This window comes from Pithys albifrons, chromosome 20, assembly GCF_047495875.1.
Source record: "Pithys albifrons albifrons isolate INPA30051 chromosome 20, PitAlb_v1, whole genome shotgun sequence".
Taxonomy (NCBI): Eukaryota; Metazoa; Chordata; class Aves; order Passeriformes; family Thamnophilidae; genus Pithys; species Pithys albifrons.
In genome coordinates this window covers 4,081,506-4,102,043 of record NC_092477.1, presented here as the reverse complement: position 1 = coordinate 4,102,043, position 20,538 = coordinate 4,081,506, and the positions used below count along the sequence as shown (strand labels likewise).

The following is a 20,538-nucleotide window of genomic DNA, read 5'->3' as shown; positions in this document are numbered from 1 at the left end:
ACTGCTCTGCTCAGAAGAGGAGCAGAAATGATGCTGCCAACGATCCTTCTGAGGTCTCTGTTCAAAAACCACCTTAACATGCGACAACATCAATTAAAATTGTCACCTGTTTCAGATTCAGCTTCGATCCCAATTCAGGAAGCAACTCCTAAACAGAGAAAAAGCTGGTTAAATTGGTGAGAAAATGCTTCTCTTCCTTTCAGAGACCAATTCACATGTGCAGGAAAAGGCTACCAAGGTCCCCTGACAGCTCTTGGATTACAGAAAACAAGTTTTTGGCCTCAGTGGGTTTCTGCAGGAGCCAGAGGGAACAAATGTTTACACTTTGCAGGCAACAAAACACCTTCCTCCCCTCCTTCTTCCAGGCAGCTCAACTGTGCAAGAACAGCCTTATCAAGAAAACAACAATGCTCTAAAAAAATTAGCAAAGAAAACTACTGTGTCCTGTAACATCAGCTCCTGGGTGATTCCTACAAGTTATTTCCTGGGATACAGCACCTGATTTCAAGGTGTTTCTGAAGGGGAAAAGGTGTGAACGTGGAGGTTGGTGCAGGAAAAGCCCCTGCACTGCTGGGCTGAGGAGCCTCTTCTGAACAACTCAACAAAGAAAGAAGCAGGACAGAAAAATGACAACTATCAAGGACTCTGCTACTCAGAAGAAAATAGCATGTAAATTTGACAGACAATGGGGAAAAATTAGGTAGTAATTATCAGGAAGGCTGAACACAACAGATGTTTTATTGTCTTGCAGAGCTGAGATCAGATCTTGGGTTCACATTCAATGGCAGAGGCTCCAGCAGAGAACACGGGAACAGCCTCTTCTCACCACCCTTCCTGGGAATGTTGCTTCTCTCCCTATTTTAAGCCCAAGGCAAATGGCCAGAGGAGCTGAGGACTGGCTGTGTGTGCTTTCTAGAGCAGCCCAACAAGTGCAGGCTCTGGTTTTTGAAGCCACTTTTATCATGTGAGCAAATAACCAGCACCAGCACCATCCCAGCGTGTCCTGGTGCTCCAAGAACTCCCAAATGCCACTTCCAAGAGACAGACCTCAAAGCCCAAGGGTTGAATAGAAATTTTCTTTTGCTGTGTCATAAAATATGAATGAGGAAAACACTCCCTCCTAACCTAGCAGTGATCTTTTAGAAGGGAATTGCCTCTTTGAACTGCTCAGCCCCAAGGGATCACTCCCTGTGGAATTCCACAGGGGTCTGGGGGTTTTCCCAGCCTAATTTCAATGCACAACAGGCTGCTGGAGGAAAGCTGGGAGGGAAATTGGGCTGCAAAGCCTTCTTTGGGTAAGAGACAGCCTGATGGGAGGTTGTCACCAGGCTGCACTGTGGCATCTGGGCTTGCCCTCCTCGAACACAGCAGGGCTGCAGGGCAGGGAATTCAAAAGCAGTCAGAGGAAGACAGAGGGGAAGTGGTTTGGGAGACTGGCTGGGCAATCAAGGCAGGCAGACCTGCTTCCTGCCCTGCTCCCAAGGCTGGGTACCCACAGGTTTGTTGTCTTGGTGTGCTCTTTGGACTCCCACCTGCTTCCGGAGGCACAGGTGGTGCCACAGCCAAAGGCACCTTTGCCCATCTGGGGCTGGCAAGGTGCCACCCCTCCATTTTCCTCTCTCTTCCCCTGCTCCAGGTCACAGCAGCTCAGAGCTCTGAGCCCTTCACATCATTCTACTGCTGTGCTGCAACACTTGGGGACCCAAGGATCACCCTGGGTCTGCTGGATCCTCCCAGCAATCCATCCCACCCAGCCCTGTGAGGATGCAGCAGCTTCCAGGCATTTCTGGGAGTCACTCCCATTGCCAAGCAGGGCTGGCAATCCCCTCCTTGACCTAAAGGCTGGTAATCCCCTCCTTGACCTAAAGGCTGATGTCCCTCCATCATCAGACACAGCACAGGGAGAGGATCCAGCTCACTGTAGTTAAAAATAAAGGGATGAAGACCAACTGCTTGTCGTGGAGATCTGCCTGTTCCAGGATCTATTCCCTACCTCTGGTAAAGAACCAAAAAATAACTCAAACACCCAAACTTGTCTTGTGACAAAGGCCCATTTGTCCTCCCCACTATAACATGAACACACCAAATGGCATCTCCTTTTGCCTCCTAAAAAGAAGGCAGAGCTCTGTTTGATTATGGGGTGGCAAATCCACCCCTAAGGCTTCTGGAGTGAACATTTCCCCACAAGCTGCATTACTGCAGGCAACACAGAGAGAAAACATCATCTGATTTACTCCATGATTCCTAGAGCTCTGCAATCAAGCTGCCTAACAGATCAGCTTCTTGACAGCTCCCAAGCTTAGGAGAAGCCTCAAGTTTACATGCCATGCTTAATTTCCTTTGGGTCGACCTTAGAAGGAATCTAATTTGTCTCACAGGCAGCTCTGGATGTCAGCAGACAATGAGCAACAGAGCCATGAGAGAAAGGCCATTTAGTGCCTCACACAGATCTGTTGGAGAAGGCAATTGATTAATTATATATTTAGAAACACACTGAGGACAGGAGCTGATAGTGGCAGCAATGTGACTATATTTTGACCTCTCTGTCTGTGGGAAGAGAAAACTAAATATATTTTTTTAAAAACAAATAAAAAATCACTCCATTCAGTGGGCCACCTCTCAATGCCACATTCCCATGCAGGCAGGTACCCCTCACACCCCCAGAGAAAGCCAAGAGCAGCCCCAGCAGCAGGGCAGTGCTGGGCATATACATTACCAGGCTGGGGGTGGGTTTAGGCATTGTCTTCCGTGCTCTGTGGACCTTGACTTCAGCATTAGCAGCAGGGGGTTTTTTAGCATCCATGTCCTTACTGCCCTCCCCGAGCTTGCTTGGCATCGTGGCCTGGAGCTGGGCAAAGGCGCCCACAGTCCTGCCCTTGCCCGCTCCGCCGGGAAGGGTTTTTGCAGCGTGGCCCGTGAGGGAAGCAAAGGTGCTGGTAGTCCTTAGAGGCTGCTCCTGTGCCATCTGCTTGGTTAGGATATACCCATTGCTCCCTGTGACAGAAGTCTGTGTGAAGTCATTGGCCTTCAGGTGGTTCTGCTTGCCGGGCTCCCCGTCGCGCTCCGAGATGCCGTTCTCGGCTATCCGGCTCAGCTTGGCGCTGGGTTCCTGCTGGCCCGGCCTCGAGCTGTCCTGAGTGGTCCTGGCTGGGGCTGGGTGCCCTCCAGCCTCGCTGTGCTCACAGGAACCGTTGGTTTCACCATCTACAGCCAGTTTTGGTTCCCCCGCTTGCTTTTCTGTGGCGCTTTCATCTGCAGCCATGGCATTAAACCCTGGAGAAGAGGGGAGGAGGAGGAGGAGGAAGAGAGGAGAGAAGGGTCACAAGTGGTGTCAAAGCTCTGAAGAGAAGTTACAGTGGCTAAGGAAGAGCAAAGCCCTCCTCCAGAAACCTGCTTGATACATATAGAGTAGAAGACCTCCAAGATCATCCAACCTTAGACCAAACATCACCATGCCAACTAAACCACAGTCCCCTTAGGTTGCTCCCTCACTCCCCTGCCCAGCTCACCTGTACCCCACACGGTGACACTTGGGGTGGGTGGCTCAGGAGACAGCAGAGCACTCACTCTCACTTGTCTCAGCTGCAGATGTGGCCATTTCTTCCCAACTAGGTAAACATTATCTTCAGCCTTCCCAGTAACTCCATTTATTGGACCCTGTGTCAACACCTCGCCTGGCAAGCAAAGCACTGCCCATCTCGCACCCGGATCTCTGGCAAAGCCCTTCCCAAGGCCACACTGACACGGGGCAGCTGTGCTGGTGGGGCTCTGGGGGTGGGTTTGTGTGCCACAGACACAGCTCAGCAGCCAAATGTGCATCAGAGACAGCTCAGCAGCCAAATCTGCATCGGGGCTCTGCTGCTACAGGAGACACCTCAAGGAATGGGAATTGCAGCTCTCCTGGGAATGTCATCCACTGGAGTCCAGCTCTTTCACAGGGACAAAGCAGGACAGGATTCATGGTGTCATTTCAGAGGCAATAGCATGTTAAATGCAGTTCTAGGCTCAAATAAGTATATGATTCAAATGCAGTGAGATTTTTGCAGCCTGAAAGTTCATACACAGCTAAACCAGACAATGCCAATGTAAAACCTTTCTTTTCCTTCCCTTCTAAACATTTCCCTGCTCCTGCATCAATGAATTTGTCCCATCAGAGATTTCAGACCCAAGCTGAAAAGAATCTGAGTATGAATTCCATATACATGCAGGAAGGTTTGTTACATGACAAACCAGCAGCTCCCCAGGCAAGCAGGAGTGGAAACAATTCACTGGCATGATCAGTGAAATGATTCCATCAACCTGCTGTTGGGGATTCCTTGGCTTGTTTTCCTTCCAGACAGTTCTGAGAAGCAACACAAGAAGACCCAGGGAGAGCTGTGTCTGAGTGGGCTGTCAGGGCAGGGGGGATTGAGTCACAACCAGCTCCCATCAAAGCAATTTTCACCTCCAGTACAACAGCCTGGAGTCAGACTGGAGGACAACTCTGCAGCCAGAGCAGCTCACTGGGTATCAGCATCTCATCTCACACTGCCCTTGAAGCCCAAACACTCAAGGAAAAAAACCATTAAGGTTGGAAAAACCTCTGACACCCTCAAGTCCATCCTGATCCCCACCTTGTCCCCAAGCCCAGAGCACTCAGTGCCACATCCAGTCACTCCTTGGACACCTCCAAAGGCTGGGCACTCCAAACCTCCCTGGACAGCCCCTTCCCATGCCTGACAATCCTTTTAGTGAAGAAATTCTTCCTTATGTCCAAACTGAACATTTCCCTGGTACAACTTGAGACCATTCCCTCTCCTCCTGTCCCTGTTCCTGGAGCAGAGCCCGACCCCCTCCCTGGCTCCCCCTTCCTGGCAGGGATTGCAGAGCCAGAAGGTCCCCCCTGAGCCTCCTTTTCTCCAGGCTGAGCCCCCCCAGCTCCCTCAGCTGATCCTCAGACTTACACATGCCTCTTCTGACCTGGCAAAAACCTGGTGCCAGGCTAAAGTGTGAAGAAGCACCAAGATCCTGGATCCCAGGAGGTCAAACCTGGGCTGACTGTGCAAAGCCAAGCTCTGAGGGCTCTGCTGCACAACCCCAAGCACAGGCAGCTCAGTGCAAACACCCGCAGGGAGGAGATGCAGCCCCTGCACAGCTCATCACAACAGCTCTTCCCAAAACCTACCAAACTTCCCTTCCATTTCCACTGGGGAAAAAAAAATATCTGCCCTTCTTTCCACCCTTTTTTAATGTGTTTGTTCAGTCCGTCTCAATTATAGAATATCCTGAGTTGAAAGGGACCCACAAGCATCATCCAGTCCAGCAATCCCACCCTGTGCCCCAGAGGATCATCCAAACACTCCTGGAGCTCTGGCAGCCTTGGGGCTGTGCCCACTGCCCTGGGGAGCCTGGTCAGTGCCCACCACCCTCTGGGGGAAGAGCCTTTCCCTGAGATCCAACCTGACCCTGCCCTGGCACAGCTCCAGCCATTCCCTGGGTGCTGTCCCTGCCCTGGTACAGCTCCAGCCATTCCCTGGGTGCTGTCCCTGCCCTGGCACAGCTCCAGCCATTCCCTGGGGGCTGTCCCTGCCCTGACACAGCTCCAGCCATTCCCTGGGGGCTGACCCTGCCCTGGCACAGCTCCAGCCATTCCCTGGGTGCTGTCCCTGCCCTGGCACAGCTCCAGCCATTCCATGGGTGCTGTCCCTGCCCTGGTACAGCTCCAGCCATTCCCTGGGTGCTGTCCCTCCCCTGGTACAGCTCCAGCCATTCCCTGGGTGCTGTCCCTGCCCTGACACAGCTCCAGCCATTCCCTGGGTGCTGTCCCTGCCCTGACACAGCTCCAGCCATTCCCTGGGTGCTGTCCCTGCCCTGGCACAGCTCCAGCCATTCCCTGGGTGCTGTTCCTGCCCTGGCACAGCTCCAGCCATTCCCTGGGTGCTGTCCCTGGTGACACAGAGCAGAGACTGGAGCTGCCCCTCCTGAGGAACCTGCAGACCCCACTGAGGTCTCCCCTCAGTCTCCTTTCCTCCAGCTGAACAAACCCAGTGCCCTCAGCCACTCCTTGTATGGCCCCTCCAGACCCTTCACCTCCTTTATCTTGGGTCGACCTGAAAGATTTGGATACAGATTTCTGGCCAAACAGCCCTGGCAGGTCCATATTCTAATAGAGATACATTCCAATACCTCAAACAACATTATTAGTTTCCAAACATCCTGGCTTTGGTGCCCATCTGGGATTTAAAGACATTTCCAGCAAACTGGAAGCCTTCTTTGGCGTGGTCAGCACTCTTGGAGCATCCAAGCCAACCTCTGGCTCAAGTCCTGAATGCTGAACTCCCACCAGGCTGGGCAGGGCTGTGCCCAGGGGGGTCTCAAAGCCCTGCTGCAGTGCCCACCTCCCTGCAGCCCAGGCCCACCCAGCAGGTAACAGAGGGACAGTCCCACTGATGCTCCTCAATTCCAACTGAAAGCCACAGATATTGGGCACAAAGCACCTCTCCAGACACACCTGGAAAGTGTCTCCAAACCCTGCATGGTCCCTCTTTCCTGGGGCTCAGCTCCAGCCCTTTTTCCTGACACACTCAGTGATCCATTCTCCTCAATCCCAGCCTGGGATTGCCTCCCACATGGACTCTGCTGGCTCACAGCCTTCAGAAGAGCCCCAAAAAGGGCTCACCAGTGCTCTCTGGAGCACAGAGAGGCAGAAATCCCACTTCCAGGAGCAGTAATTGAGGGTTCTCCAAGCAGGAGACACCAGAACACCTGGATTGGAAACTGGAAAACAAGAGTTGCCATCCCAGCCATCACCTCCACCTGCTGCCTCTCACACCACCCAGACCATTCTGTGGGACTGAAAGAGGCACAAGGGCTTGGGTTTGATAGGAACAACTCTGGGAGAAAATAAAGTGATACTTTTTTCACCATTTTAACTCCTTGAAAAGCTTTGGGCAGAGTGAGCCACAACTATGCCCTTATTCTTTTGACCCTTGTTTCTCTTTCTGTGTTTGGTGACTGTGCTGTGGCTATTTAAGCAATTACTGCAACAAAATCAGTGCCATGACAACAGAAACAACCAAAAATGAGCTCCCCAAGCACAGCTGGAGGTTTCTAGAGCTCAGCTTTAGGCACCAGGCTGAATGAAGCCTTCAGTAGTTGTTGATTTAAACACTCTGCTCTCCCACAAGAGCAGTCAAATAACTCCAGTGGCTGCCTATTAGATAAAGTGAATAAGCAGAGGGCAAGAATTGCTCTACCTGCCATGAAGACAACCAAACCAAGGTAAATGAGAGCACTGCCCAAGGGAAAAGAGTAACTGCAGTACTCCAGAAAGCATCACAGACTCCATGAAAAATCCAGGGAGCTAAAATTAAAATCTCACACACAATTTCTCACACACACACTCTTAGTAAGTGTGTAAAATGCAATCTGATTGACTGTGGAAGGGGCATCAGTCCCCCCTAAGCAGGCACCAGCCTTCCAAACCTGTCTGACTGGAGATTTGACAGAACACAGACATGGAATTTCCTAGTCCCTGAAGCTGCACAGAACTGGAGAACTTACTGGAGCTGCCATGGGAGTGGCTGGGGGTTACCAGGATTTGGCAGCCACTCTTCTGCTGTTCACTGTTCATGCTCAGGGCAAAGCCAGGACCTCCAGCCCTGGACACCAGCACTGCCACCACTCCCTGAGTTGATGGGATTCACCACAGGGTGCCAGGGTTTGGTGCCTGAGGACACACATCCACAGGATAAAACTTTATGGCAACTGTCACCAAGGCTGGAAGAGTCCAAGGACTGAATGGGAAGAGAGATTTCAACAAGTTTGAGACACTGCAGGCAGGACCCTCCCATTCTCTGGGGAAAGATCATCCCCATTCTTCCCTTTTCTGGCAGCACTAAAACAAATCCATGACCAGGCTGCAATAGAATGTTTTCCAAAAATTAGGCTCCTGCCAGAAGCACCACAGTCACCATTCCAGGGTCTGACCTGAGCACCAACTCACAGAGCTCCCCATGAAGAACCAGGAGCTGCATCACTTCAGAAGATGTGACAACTCTGGTTTTCCCAACCAGAACACCTGGTTTGGTAACAGGAAAAGAGGAATTGCCATCCCAGGCTAAGCTGCTGCTCCACTGCCCCTTTCTGGGTGCTCCATGTGCTCCACCCTCGTGTGACAGGGCACTGCCAGCCTGGGCACACTCAGCAAGTCTCAGGTACAGCAAGTGCACAAGTACAAACACTGCTGAACAGGCACAATTCAACATGTGTTTACACCTTGGCTGAACTCTGTCCCACAGACAGTGATGGGAACAGAAAGAGGAGCCAGCAGGAACCTCACAGTGAGAATAGTCAGTAAAACAGCCCCTAAGAAGCTCTTCAACAGCACCAGACAGCTTAAGAAATACTTGTTCCTGACATGACCTTTTCATCTCCCCTTCTTCATTCTTTAAAAAAAGTTTCACTGAAAACCTGCTAAAATCTTCATTTCAAATACAACTCATGGCAAGTTCTCTTGAAAATGCTGTTCAGCAGCTTTTCCACTCCTGTGCTGCAAGTGAATTAAAAACTGAAACTGGTGTTTCTCTAAAACTTTGACTTGACAGCATTCATCCCTTTCTAAGTAGGCCAAAACAAGGTTTTCTCCACATTCAGTTTTCTCCCCAACTCACTACTGCTCTGTAATCTACACCCTTCCTTTAATCCAAAAGAAATGAAAAGCAGAAAGTTGTAGCCCATGTCCACAAAGTGTAACCTCATTTCCTTGAAGCAACCCAGTCTTTTCAGAGCTTTGGATGCATCCCCAATGCCACATGCAGCAGGAAAAGCTTCTCACATGGATCTCAACCCTGCCTGGATCCCCACCCAAGCTTTTGGAATTAAATCTAGGAATGTGTAGGATGGGGAACATGCCCAGAGATTTATTTCCTGTTCTGGTGCCCATTCTCCTTGGTGGGTGGTGCCTGAAGTCGATACCAAGTTGACACAAACTTCAATAACAAGGTATCCTTGAGGACCTGGGTACATCTTAGTAACACAGGGAATGTAATACTCAGGATGTTGGGCAGATCTGTTATCCCTGGGATTCCACACGGCAAGGAATAATCAGTAACACCTTTTAATCCCTTCTCTGATTGACCAGGTCCCTGAGAGAACTGCAGAGCTCCCAGCCCTGCCCAGGCTCAAGCAGAAGGTCAGGCTTCAGTTTCCTTCTCAATGTCCTCATCATTCAAAATGGAATTAGAACACCCCTGAAGAGAACAGACTCTGATGGAAGTTGGGAAAGGCTAAGCCAGACAGGAGGAGAGCAGCTCATCCAATCTGAGGTGGCCCAAAGGCATCCCAGACTCCAGGGTGGCCCCAAAGCCACCACTGCAACCAACGCAGAGAACCCACAGCTCAAAACACCCCAGGCTGACCTGAGACATCTCTGGATAAACCAAACCCTGCCTGGGCCATGTCTAACCTGCCTGCTACCATGCCCAAGCAGAAATCAGCTGGACTGGTTCAGAATTAGAATGATAACTTCAAAAAAAAAACCTAAATTAGGCAAAATGCCTCCCACCTCTGCTCTCCCAGCCCAGACAGTGGTTCCTCTCTGCTGCCTTTGCCTCGATCTGCAGCCATTCCAGCAGAGCCAGGCCTGGCTCCAGTCCTGCCCTGGAGCTTGCCAGAGCTTGAGTCAGCTTGCCAAAGCCTGTCCTTGGGCAGAGCCTGCCTAACAGATGTGTTACTGTCCCCTCAGCTGTCCCAGCCACAGCCAGAGGGGACCCAATCGCCTCTGTGGGGATCCAGGGGGACAAACACCCACCAGAGCTTCCCATCTGCAGGAGGCCAGACATCAACTCAACCCTCTGCATTAGTCTGACAAGGCTCTGAAAAAAAATAAAGGCTTAAACAGATTTTTAAGATTCAGATTTCACTGCTCAGTGAGACAAACAAGTGACAGGAGCCCTTACACTCCAGGCCAAAGTGCAATTCCCACTAGGTCTGAGGGGAGAAAAGAATGAAAAGGGAAAAAAAGACAGAAAAAAAATCATCTTAGAAGTGAATGATCTGCAAGTTTTACTAAACATCTTGCTGCTGAGCACTGGTAGAGGGAAGACACCCCATTGCCCATGGATTTTCCATGCATTTCCAGAGCCTCCAGCACAGAGCCCAGGGCAGAGCCACGAGGCTCCAGCTGCTGCAAGAGAAACATCCAAGCAAAGACAAAGCTAAAACAAACTTAAACTAAATGAACTAAGCAAAGACAGAGCTTAAAGCAAAAGCTCAGGATCTGTAAGTGCAGTACAAGAACTGCATACAGTTATATTTATATACACACACATTTCACAGATGTTTTACCTTAAGCACTTTACAGATCATCTTTAAAACAGCACAGACACCACAGTGTTTTATTCAATACCCAACTGTCCTGCTGGATAAACTTCTAAAAGAAAGAAAAGCACCTGTTTGTAATCCCTGTGTTACAGCAGTTCCCTTCCCTCTTCCTCCTCAAAGACATGAAAAAGAAAATTGCAGAGCAGAGAGAAGCCCAGCTGACACCAGAGGGATCACAGAACCACAGAATGGATTGGGTTGGAAAAGCCCTCTGAGAACATCAGGTCCAACCCTTGGTCCAACTCCAGTCCCTTTACCAGATCATGGCACTCAGTGCCACGGCCAAGCTCAGCTGAAAAACCTCCAGGGATGGGGAATCCACCCCCTCTCTGGGCAGGATGAAGAGATGGGGCTGACACCAGACAAGGGAGAGGTGGTGGCTGGAGATCCTGTATCCATGGGAAAGGAAAGCACCTCCTCCACCACTAAGGGCTGGAGGGGCCCTGAGCACCTGACCCAGTGAGGTCACTGGAAGGGTGGGCAGGCTCTGGCACAGGTTGCCAAGAGTAGCTGTGGCTGCCCCATCCCTGGGAGTGTCCAAGGCCAGGTTGGACAGGGCTTGGAGCAACCTGGGACAGTGGAAGGTGTCCCTGCCGATGGCAGGGGGTGGGACTGGCTGATCTTTAAGGTCCTTTCCTACCCAAACCAATCCGTGATTCTATGGCTGAAGCCAAAAAGTGAAGCACTTTGAAGCCAAAAAATGCAGAGAAAGATGTTTCCAGGCACAGTTTCTCCCTGGAATGAGGTATTGATGGTTTCTTCTATCCCCAGCCTCTGTTAAATCCCTGAAGATGGGTGATGTCCATCCAAGAGCCTGCCCTGTACTTCCAAACCACAGATGCCACTCTTCCCAGGGCCCTGGGGCACTGCCACCCTGCAACAGGGTCACACCAGGAGTCAAAACAGGAAAAGAAAATCAAAAAGAAAAAGGAAGAACCATCTTCTGCTGTGAGTGCTCAATACTGAGATTACACAGGTTGGGTTAGTGGGATTTGGTGCCTGGCTGGTGGGGACTCACAGAATAGCTGGGGCTAGAAGGGCCCTCTGGAGATCATCCAGTCCTACCCCCTGCCAAGGCAGGGGCACCCAGAGCAGGTGACACAGGAACTCATCCAGGTGGGTTGGGAATGTCTCCAGAGAGGGAGACTCCAGGCCCTCCCTGGGCAGCTGTGCCAGTGCTCTGCCACCTCCATGGAAAGAAAGAAGTTCTTCCCATGTTGAGGTGAAACTTCTTGTGTTTCACTTTATGGCCATTGCTCTTTGACCTGTCACTGGGCACCACTGAACAGTCTGGCACCATCCTCTTGGCACCACTTGGAGATATTTGTACGGATTGATGAGATCCCAACTGAGTCTTCTCTTCTCCAGACTAACCAGGCCCAGCTCCCTCAGTCTCTCCTCATATGAGAGACACTCCAGACCCCTCATATTTTTGTGACCTCTGCTGGACCATCTCCAGCAGCTTCTTGTGTTTATTGAACTGTGGAGACCAGACTGAACCCAATACTCCAGGTGTGGCCTCCCCAGAGCTGAGCAGAGGGGCAGGATGAGCCCCCTGACCTGCTGGCCACACTCTTCCCCATGCCCCAAGGATCCCATCAGCCCTCCTGGCCACAGGGACACTCTGCTGGCTCAAGAGTTCCACAGTTAAACTGTGTGATGACTCAAAGAGTAGGTCAATGCCTGAAGGGAAGTTCTGGCCAGGTGGGGGTTGGTCTCTTCTCCCAGGCACTCAGCAATAGAACAAGGGGGCACGATGGGCTCAAGCTCTGCCAGGGGAAATTGAAGTTGGAGATCAGAAAGAAATTCTTTGCAGAGAGAGTGCTCAGGCATTGGAATGGGCTGCCCAGAGAGGGGGTGGATTCCCCATCCCTGGAGGTTTTTAACCTGAGCTTGGCCGTGGCACTGAGTGCCATGATCTGGTAAAGGGACTGGAGTTGCACTTGATGATCTCAGAGGTATTTTCCAACCCAATCCATTCTATGATTCTAACAGGCTCCATGAAACTCCTCCATCCCTCTGCCATGGGCTCAGGGCTGTGGTGTTACAGCCCTGGCCACGAGCAGGCTCCAGTTGCATTCCCTCTGCCACGGGCACATCCCTCCTGGAGCAAGGGTCCCAAACACAGGCTGGGGAGCACAGCTGCATGAACACCTGAAATACCCAAGCAACACTTTGCTGCTCTGCCTGCTCTCCTGCTGTCAGTCTCAGCAGGAGATTCCCTTGTAGGTGGAGGGGAGGGGATTAATCCTTCCCTCCTTTAAAGCTCCCATAACTCCAGCACTGGGAATGCAGAGGCTGCAGCTGCTCAGTGGAAGCAGCACTTCCAGCACTCACAGGCAGCTTCCTAAGAGGGAGAAAAACTAAAAAAGGGGGGGAAAAAGGCCCCTCCAGGAATTTAAATGCCTGACACTCTTTCAAAGCAGCCTGGAGTTTACCTGAGAGCAGTGATGGTGCAGGTCTCACCCAGCAATGCACTCCAGCACCGTGGCTCTTGTTGAGCAGCTGCTTCAAGTCAAGGCTCAGAAAGACTGGAGCTGATTGAGAACTTCATTCCCAACTCCCATTCCTGCTCCTCTGTGCCACTGCTTTACTGGAACTTTCCATTCCTGGAGTTGGGGAATCAGGAAAGGAGGGGTTTGCCTTGAAAGGTCAAGGGAGACGCAGCACAGAGTTCAGAGTGATGCACATGAGGAGAACTGAAATCACTCACAAGTCTTGCAAGGAAACCACTTTTTAATAGTTTCTCTCTGAGTCAGGCTAAAGACAATATGGCCTAAATAAAAGCTTTTTTCCACTCATCTTCAATCTCCCTGCCCACTTTCCTGCCCTGTCAAAGGGAAAGATGGACCTAAACTCACACCCACATGTAAAACTGAACTGGAACAATTCCCACGGACAACAGAACAGCCTCATCCTCAGCTTTTTCTGTCTCTGTTGAGCAATTTTACACAGACAGGAATTCTGAGCCTTGTGAGTGACTTCCACTGGGCTTTGCACTCACCCCAGAACTAGAAATGAAAGTGCTGGAACATGCAAAGAGTTGTTCCCACAGACAGATGTTGTTCTACTGAAAGTTCATTGCTCTTTAGCAGGATGAAGGCAGAAGAGCACAGCCCAGCTGGGAACCACAGAGCATTTCTGCAACACCTCCTGCTCAAGGAACAGAGAACAAAACACCCCCACTGCCCAGCCAAGGGCTCCCCACCCTGAGAGGACCCACCCAGCCCCCTGCCCCATCCCAAACACAACAACTCACCCCCAGCTACTGAGCTGTCCCAAATGACAGGCTGGGGACCACCATGAAAGGGGATGCACTGCCTCAAACCAGCACATTAATCAGGGTCAGGTTGGACAGGGCTTGGAGCAACCTGGGCTAGTGGAAGGTGTCCCTGCCCATGGTAGAGGGTGGAATGGGATGAGCTTTAAATCACAGAATCACAGAATGGATTGGGTTGGAAAAGACCTCTGAGATCATCAAGTCCAACCCTTGGTCCAACTCCAGTCCCTTTACCAGATCATGGCACTCAGTGCCACGGCCAAGCTCAGTTGAAAAACCTCCAGGGATGGGGAATCCACCACCTCTCTGGGCAGCCCATTCCAATCCCTGAGCACTCTCTCTGCAAAGAATTTTTTTCTGATAAGATCCCTTCCAACACAAGCTGATCAGAGGGATGGAGCAGCTCTCCTGTGAGGAAAGGTGAGGAGAACCTGGAGAAGAGAAGGCTTAGGGAAGACCCCACTGCAGCCTTCCAGTACCTGAAGGGAGCCTATAGGAAAGATGGAGAGAGACTTTGGAAAAGGGTCTGGAGTGACAGGACAAGAGGGAATGGCTTCACACTGACAGAGGGAAGGATTAGGTTAGATGTTAGGAAGGAAGTATTTTCTCAGAGGGTGGGCAGGCCCTGGCACAGGGTGCCCAGAGAAGCTGTGGCTGCCCCATCCCTGGAAGTGTCTAAGGCCAGGTTGGACAGAGCTTGGAGAGACCTGGGCTGGTGCAAAGTGTCCCCACCCATGGCAGGGTTTGGAATGAGATGATCTTTAAGGTCCCACCTAACCCAAACCTGTCTATGATTCTGTGATTATAAAATGGGGCCGTTCAGTCACTGGTCCATAAGAGCTTTCTGTCCAACAGGAGATTTTCATGGGGATCTCCAGCTGATGGTAGTCATCAGTGCTGGAGCCAGACAGTGGTCACAGGCACGACTGCAGCAGTGCCAACTGCTGTGCTTGGGGGACAGAGCCCTGAATCTCAGTCAAGGCTTCAAGCTGCCTGAATTTCCTGGCTCATCCTGGACACAGGGAAAGTACAGGTTTGTAGGTAGAGATATAACTGGTAAAAGGCCATTCAGGGAGGGACAAGTGGAGTGGATGTGTGGGAATAAAGAAAGAGTTGAGAAAAAGGGTTTTAGAATTGCAGACAGGTTCTAAGGCCTGCTGGCAGGTGCAGGTTTAGTTCTGTGAGAAAGAGACCAATAACTAAGCAAACACAAAGGAGATAAGAAGGTTTCAAGTCTGTCTGCTCATGGGAAAGGAATCTTGAGAGATAACATGGTCATAGCAATGGTGAACATTTGTCTAGAAGTGTCATCCAATTAAAGCTGTGATGAGTTTTATAGACACTGTAATGCAACCTATAGGATGAAGCTGTGGGTGGGAAAAGGTAAGGGATCTATTCTGTAACTGGAATTTAGAGTTTTAGCTTTTACCTGTTCTTTTCTCTCTCCTTGGAGCATTTTTTAATAAACTGTCTTTGTGTGCCATCTGTAAGGTGTGGCCTGACTGATTTTCTCAGGCAGCCAAGATTTACTACCAACTCACACATTCCAACGTTTCCATGGATGTGCTAACCCAGTTCCAGTGGGGAGCTGACCCTGCACCCTTCTGAGCCAAGAGGGGGTGAAAAGAGGGGAAAACACAGCAACTCACACCAAGTCTTTAGCCCAAACAGCACCTCTGGACAGCCTTTGGGGCTGCACATTCAGGCCTCTGAAGGTTTTAGGTGCTGAGTTCAGTATTGAGGGTTACCTGCCAAGGGAATTACACAATCCAGAGCAGGTTCAGTTGTGTACTGCAGGTTGTGGCTCCCACCAAACACACCACAGCCTAACCCAGCCTGTGCCACATCCTAACCCAGCCTGTGCCACATCCTCCTTGCTAAAGGAAACTTCCAGCAAACTTAGAGAGGGAAAGCTGAGATTTTTTTGCAGTCTATGCATCCCAGCTCCATACACTGCCTGTCCCTGAGCCAGAAAATGGGCTCCAATAAAGGATTTCAAGCCGTCTTGCAAGTCTGCTGGAATGATTTCCTGTTCACACAACACTCAGAAACTGAAACTCTTTGCCAACACTAAACACTGTTATTAACAGGCTTTTGGGACATTAATTAATGCTATGTTGATGATGATCCTCTGACAAACCCAGCTGGGGAACGAAGGGCAGTGAGGAACAATGGGCCCAGCACAGGGACCACACACTGTGGCACACGTGGTGTGCTTGGGAAGGGAAGGACACGTTCTGAACATTCCAGAAGAAGGGACACTATGCAGATCACATTTTAGGACTTTCCTTCTTACAGAACCAGACAATGAGCTGGAGTGGTTGGAATCTGAGCACCTTGTGAAGCCTTGAGATTGTTTGTTCCTGCACTGGGAGGGATCTCAGCTTCCTTTTGACACATGGGATTTGCTTCAAGTCACAACCAGCCAAGACAGACGAGGTGCAGAAATATCTCTTTCCACCCTCCTTCTGGATTTTTTACCCACACCTTGACATTACTTTAAAATCAACCAAGAGCTGAACAAACAAGACTTATCATCCTGAGCCAAGCAGGGCAAGGGATCAAACTGAGTGTCTCCCAGAGCAACATGACCTCCCTCTGACACCTCAGATTTCATCCCTGCTCTGCCCAGAGCAGAGGTCCCTCCACCACCAGCACTGGCAGCAGGACTCACGTGCTCCCAGTTAATAACCAAGCACCTGACACAGCAATTCAGCAGTTTGCCTGTTCTGAGCTTTACTTTCTAACTAGAGCAGCTTGACAAAGTATTACGCTGGACAGAGGAGAAAGAAAAAAAGCAATGCTGTACTCACACACAACTGAGTTAAGTCCAAAATTTTGTTTCTAGATAAGAGCAGGGATTTTGATGGGGCCAGTTCAGTGTTTTCCTAATGCTCTGTTATGGAAAGGAGAACAAAAATACATCAAATCCCTGCAGAGCTGTGAGAAGTAACTAGTCAAGGAATAATAAAGACAGGAGGGAGCTGGGGGAAAGATAAAGAGTGGTGGGTTTTCTTCCCTAATCCCACTGACACATTTATTAAGCCCTTAGATTTGTGTGCATGTAACTCACAGATTTTGTAACTTTTATGTTACTTTTATGTAGCTTTCCTTCAGGAAAGACTTTGTCAAGTGAACATGTGCTGCACCCTGCACAGGGAAAGCAGCACAAGCCACACAGGAGCCTGGAAGAGCCTCCCAACACCACGAGCTGTGGGGTGTCCAACCCCACCAGCCATCCTGCATCCAGAACATCAGGGCCTGCTCCTCAGCAACAGAGAAACCCTCAGCAAAACAGAAAGCCAACTTTCCTGGAGGGAAGAAAAAGTCATCACGGAGAGAGATCAGAGTTCAGCTCAAACCAGTCACGCAGAGGAAGTTTAAAGTAACTCCTTTGCACCTCTCAGCCACACCAAAGCAGAAGTGAAAATTCCATCTCATTCTGTAGGGGAGTGTGAGGGATGGACTGAAGAGCAAATTTGCCTCTTCTGGGAAGAGCCCTGCTGAGAATAACCACAGCAGAAGGGGAGCCACTGATTGTGGGAGCCCACCGAGGTGCTGGGGGAGCACAGCACAGCTCCAAGCCCCCAGGTTTGTTCCCATCAGCTCAGGGGCAAGGGGTGGCCTCACCCCAGGCAGGTGCTCACCTTCCTCTTTGTTGTTGGTGATGTCTTTCAGCAGCTCAGTCTTCATGCAGGCGTCTTTCCTTGGCTCTCCCTTACTCAGCAGTGCTCGCTAAGGAGGGGCAGAAAACACAGAAACACCAGAGTTTAGCTCCATGGTCAGCCACACATTGCACTGAAAAGAAGAGACAATCATGGACACATCCTGTTTACATCACAGGCAAACCTCCCTCTGCAGAAGAAGGTTGCCAGGAAGCTGCCACCAAGGCACAGGTCACAGATAAAACACGGCAGGGCTGGCCCTGGTGACAGCCCGAGGAGCTGAGAGCTGTGCCCAGGGCTCAGACCTCCCAGCCCTCTGCTTGGGATGAGCCAGACAGACTTTCTGAGCACAACGTGCCTGGGAATCCAGCTGAGTCAGTGTGCATGAAAGGCATCTCCAGGAGGTGCCTCTTACTCCCCCAAAACTTCTTAGGCTTTGGTGGGAGAGGCAGATCTATCAGCCTTCTCATTATACCTCATTTATCAACATTTCCAGCCCATGAGCTTTTGGTTGGTTATTTTGTAATTCATTCAAATGTACATACAAAATGCAAACCATCAGTCAGCTCCAGCTAACTCCTCATTCATAACATCCATGTTTATTAAAGTTAATCAGCTCTATTTTTAATTCTATAGAAAGTCATTTTTCTTTTCCCCCCCTTTTTTTAATTTTTTATGTATAAAAAGGGAACACCTGCTCATCTCCTCTGCCTTTCACACGCCTGGATCACGTTGTTACATCAGGTTTGCAGCCTTAATACTTTTTATGTTGAAGTGGCAAGATTGAAAAAAAAGAAAAGCTACCAGGAAAAAAAGAGCAGGAAAAAGGTATTTAAAATAAAAAATAAAATAAAATAAAATAAAATAAAATGAAATGAAATGAAATGAAATAAAATAAAATAAAATAAAATAAAATGGAATGAAATAAAATGAAATAAAATAAAATAAAATAAAATAAAATAAAATAAAAAGAGAAGGGGTCTTTGCCACAGCCCTGTGTTTAAGGAGCTGGGCTGAAGGCAAAGATGGTGCCTGCCCTGCAGAGCTGCCACGTGACCGAGGTCGGGTGAAGGTTCAGCACACGCTGCCGGCACAAGAATAAGCCCAGGTCAAGCCAACCGTTGTAGGGCCAGCACAGGGAGCAGATGGTGCCTCAGCCATGCAAATCACAAGGTTTAAAGCGCACTGAGCAGTGATAAAGCAAGGAAAACAACCTGCCCATCTCCCACAAAGCAAGCCAGAGAGATAAGGCACACGAGATGCACCAGCTCCCAAACCCAGTGTACCAGCCCCAAACCCAGTGCACCAGCTCCAAACCCAGTGCACCAGCTCCCAAACCCAGTGTACCAGCTCCCTAACCCAGTGTACCAGCTCCCTAACCCAGTGCACCAGCTCCCAACCCAGTGTACCAGCTCCCTAACCCAGTGTACCAGCTCCCTAACCCAGTGTACCAGCTCCCTAACCCAGTGTACCAGCTCCCTAACCCAGTGCACCAGCTCCCAAACCCAGTGTACCAGCTCCCTAACCCAGTGTACCAGCTCCCAAACCCAGTGTACCAGCTCCCTAACCCAGTGCACCAGCTCCCAAACCCGGGGTACCAGCTCCCAAAACTGTTGTACCAGCTCCAAACCCAGTGTACCAGCTCCCTAACCCAGTGCACCAGCTCCCTAACCCGGTGAACCAGCTCCCAAACACAGCGAACCAGCTCCCAACCCAGTGTACCAGCTCCCTAACCCAGTGTACCAGCTCCCAACCCAGTGTACCAGCTCCCTAACCCAGTGTACCAGCTCCCTAACCCAGTGTACCAGCTCCCTAACCCAGGGTACCAGCTCCCTAACCCAGTGTACCAGCTCCCAAACCCAGTGTACCAGCTCCCTAACCCAGGGTACCAGCTCCCTAACCCGGTGTACCAGCTCCCAAATCCGGGGTACCAGCTCCCAAAACTGTTGTACCAGCTCCCAAAACTGGTGTACCAGCTCCCCAACCATTCCCAGCAGCAGCCAACCTGTCCCCACATGGGATTCTGTCCAGGAAGGACAGGGGAGATGGGCTTTGGTGCTGCTTTGCTGTCACCAGCCACCCTGACAGGTTTGTGCCCATGTGACCTCAGCAGCAATACCCGGTGCTGGCACGTCCAGCAGCTCCACCAGCCCCAAATCCCTGCAGGATCCCCCTGCCCTGCACCCAAAACCATCATCTGCAAAGCAACACACACTGAGGGGAAGGAGGGAGTGCCAGGGACACAGCTGGGCACAGATTCCTACCACCTGCCAGGCCTGGAGGTGAGGGCACTTCCAGGTGCCCAGCCACACCTCGGTGCTCTCAGCACCAGCTTCAGCTCCCAGCACAGCACCTTCAGATATGCAGTCACAGCCCCCAAAAAAACCAAGATGTGAGCATCTGAAACCTCAGCTCAGACAGCCTGAAGCACAACCTACCTCCAGCAGACACTGGCCAAGAGCTTCCATGGAGAAATGATCACAAAACACAGCCCAAAGTCTCAACACAGAGCAGCTTCTTTCTTTATTTATTTGCTAAGCCAATAATATATATCCTTGCTGCAAACATGAGACTGTACACCCTACCTCTCCTCTAGTCAGACCTCTTGTAAACTGGGAATAACTCCATTTTTCTCTTGGATTACCCTGCAGCAAGACCAGTGCAAGGAGAGCTCAGGGTGCTCGAGGACACCCCTGGCTCCCACCACGGGCACCAACAGCAAATAAAGAGCCTCAGTCAGTCCAACAGGGAGCAGATTGTTTTCCCAACCTTTGTTGCAACAAGGAAAGGTCTTGATATTCCTGCTATTACACTGATTGTTACAAGAAGCCCCAGGATTTCCAGTGGGTCATTCTTAGCCATCTGATTCTAAGTTTTTCTTTATTTTCTAAGCAATACCCCAGTCCTCACATCACCCACACTCTCCTTTCCATGACGCCTGAAGAAAAGCCACTGCAGGAACCTTGGGGTCAGTCAGACCTTGACCACCCTTCCCTCCTCACCACAATCACCAGGAGCTGGGGCTGCCTGGGCCCTGCCCAGCTCTCAGAGCAGAACTTCCATCTCCAAGAGAGAAAGCACCATTTGTTTGCTGTGAGAGCACAAAAGCCGAGTGCCAAGGCAAGGCTGACTGAGGTGGCACCTCACGGGCTCTCCTGGTTCCTGTCTCAGAGACACATCCCTCGCCACCAGCAGCAATGAGGTCACAACTTCCCAACAAAAACTCAGCAT

General features: G+C 50.6%; 1 protein-coding gene across 12 annotated transcripts in view; it reads right to left on the bottom strand.

Annotated features, from left to right (window-relative positions):
- The window catches only part of LOC139680991 (histone-lysine N-methyltransferase EHMT1-like), a 141,355-nt gene that overhangs the window by 57,569 nt on the left and 63,248 nt on the right, over positions 1-20,538 (bottom strand). For 8 of the 12 annotated variants that reach the window (XM_071574060.1, XM_071574059.1, XM_071574067.1 and 5 more), the window contains 3 exons: positions 17,290-17,377; positions 2,717-3,273; positions 107-148 (listed from right to left, as the gene is read on the bottom strand). In XM_071574060.1, the coding sequence (XP_071430161.1) occupies positions 107-148; positions 2,717-3,273; positions 17,290-17,377 (687 nt within the window). Of the gene's footprint in view, positions 1-106; positions 149-2,716; positions 3,274-16,455; positions 16,539-17,289; positions 17,378-18,001; positions 18,080-20,538 lie in introns of those variants that run through there. The other 4 variants (XM_071574069.1, XM_071574061.1, XM_071574065.1 and 1 more) reach the window with 3 other exon arrangements.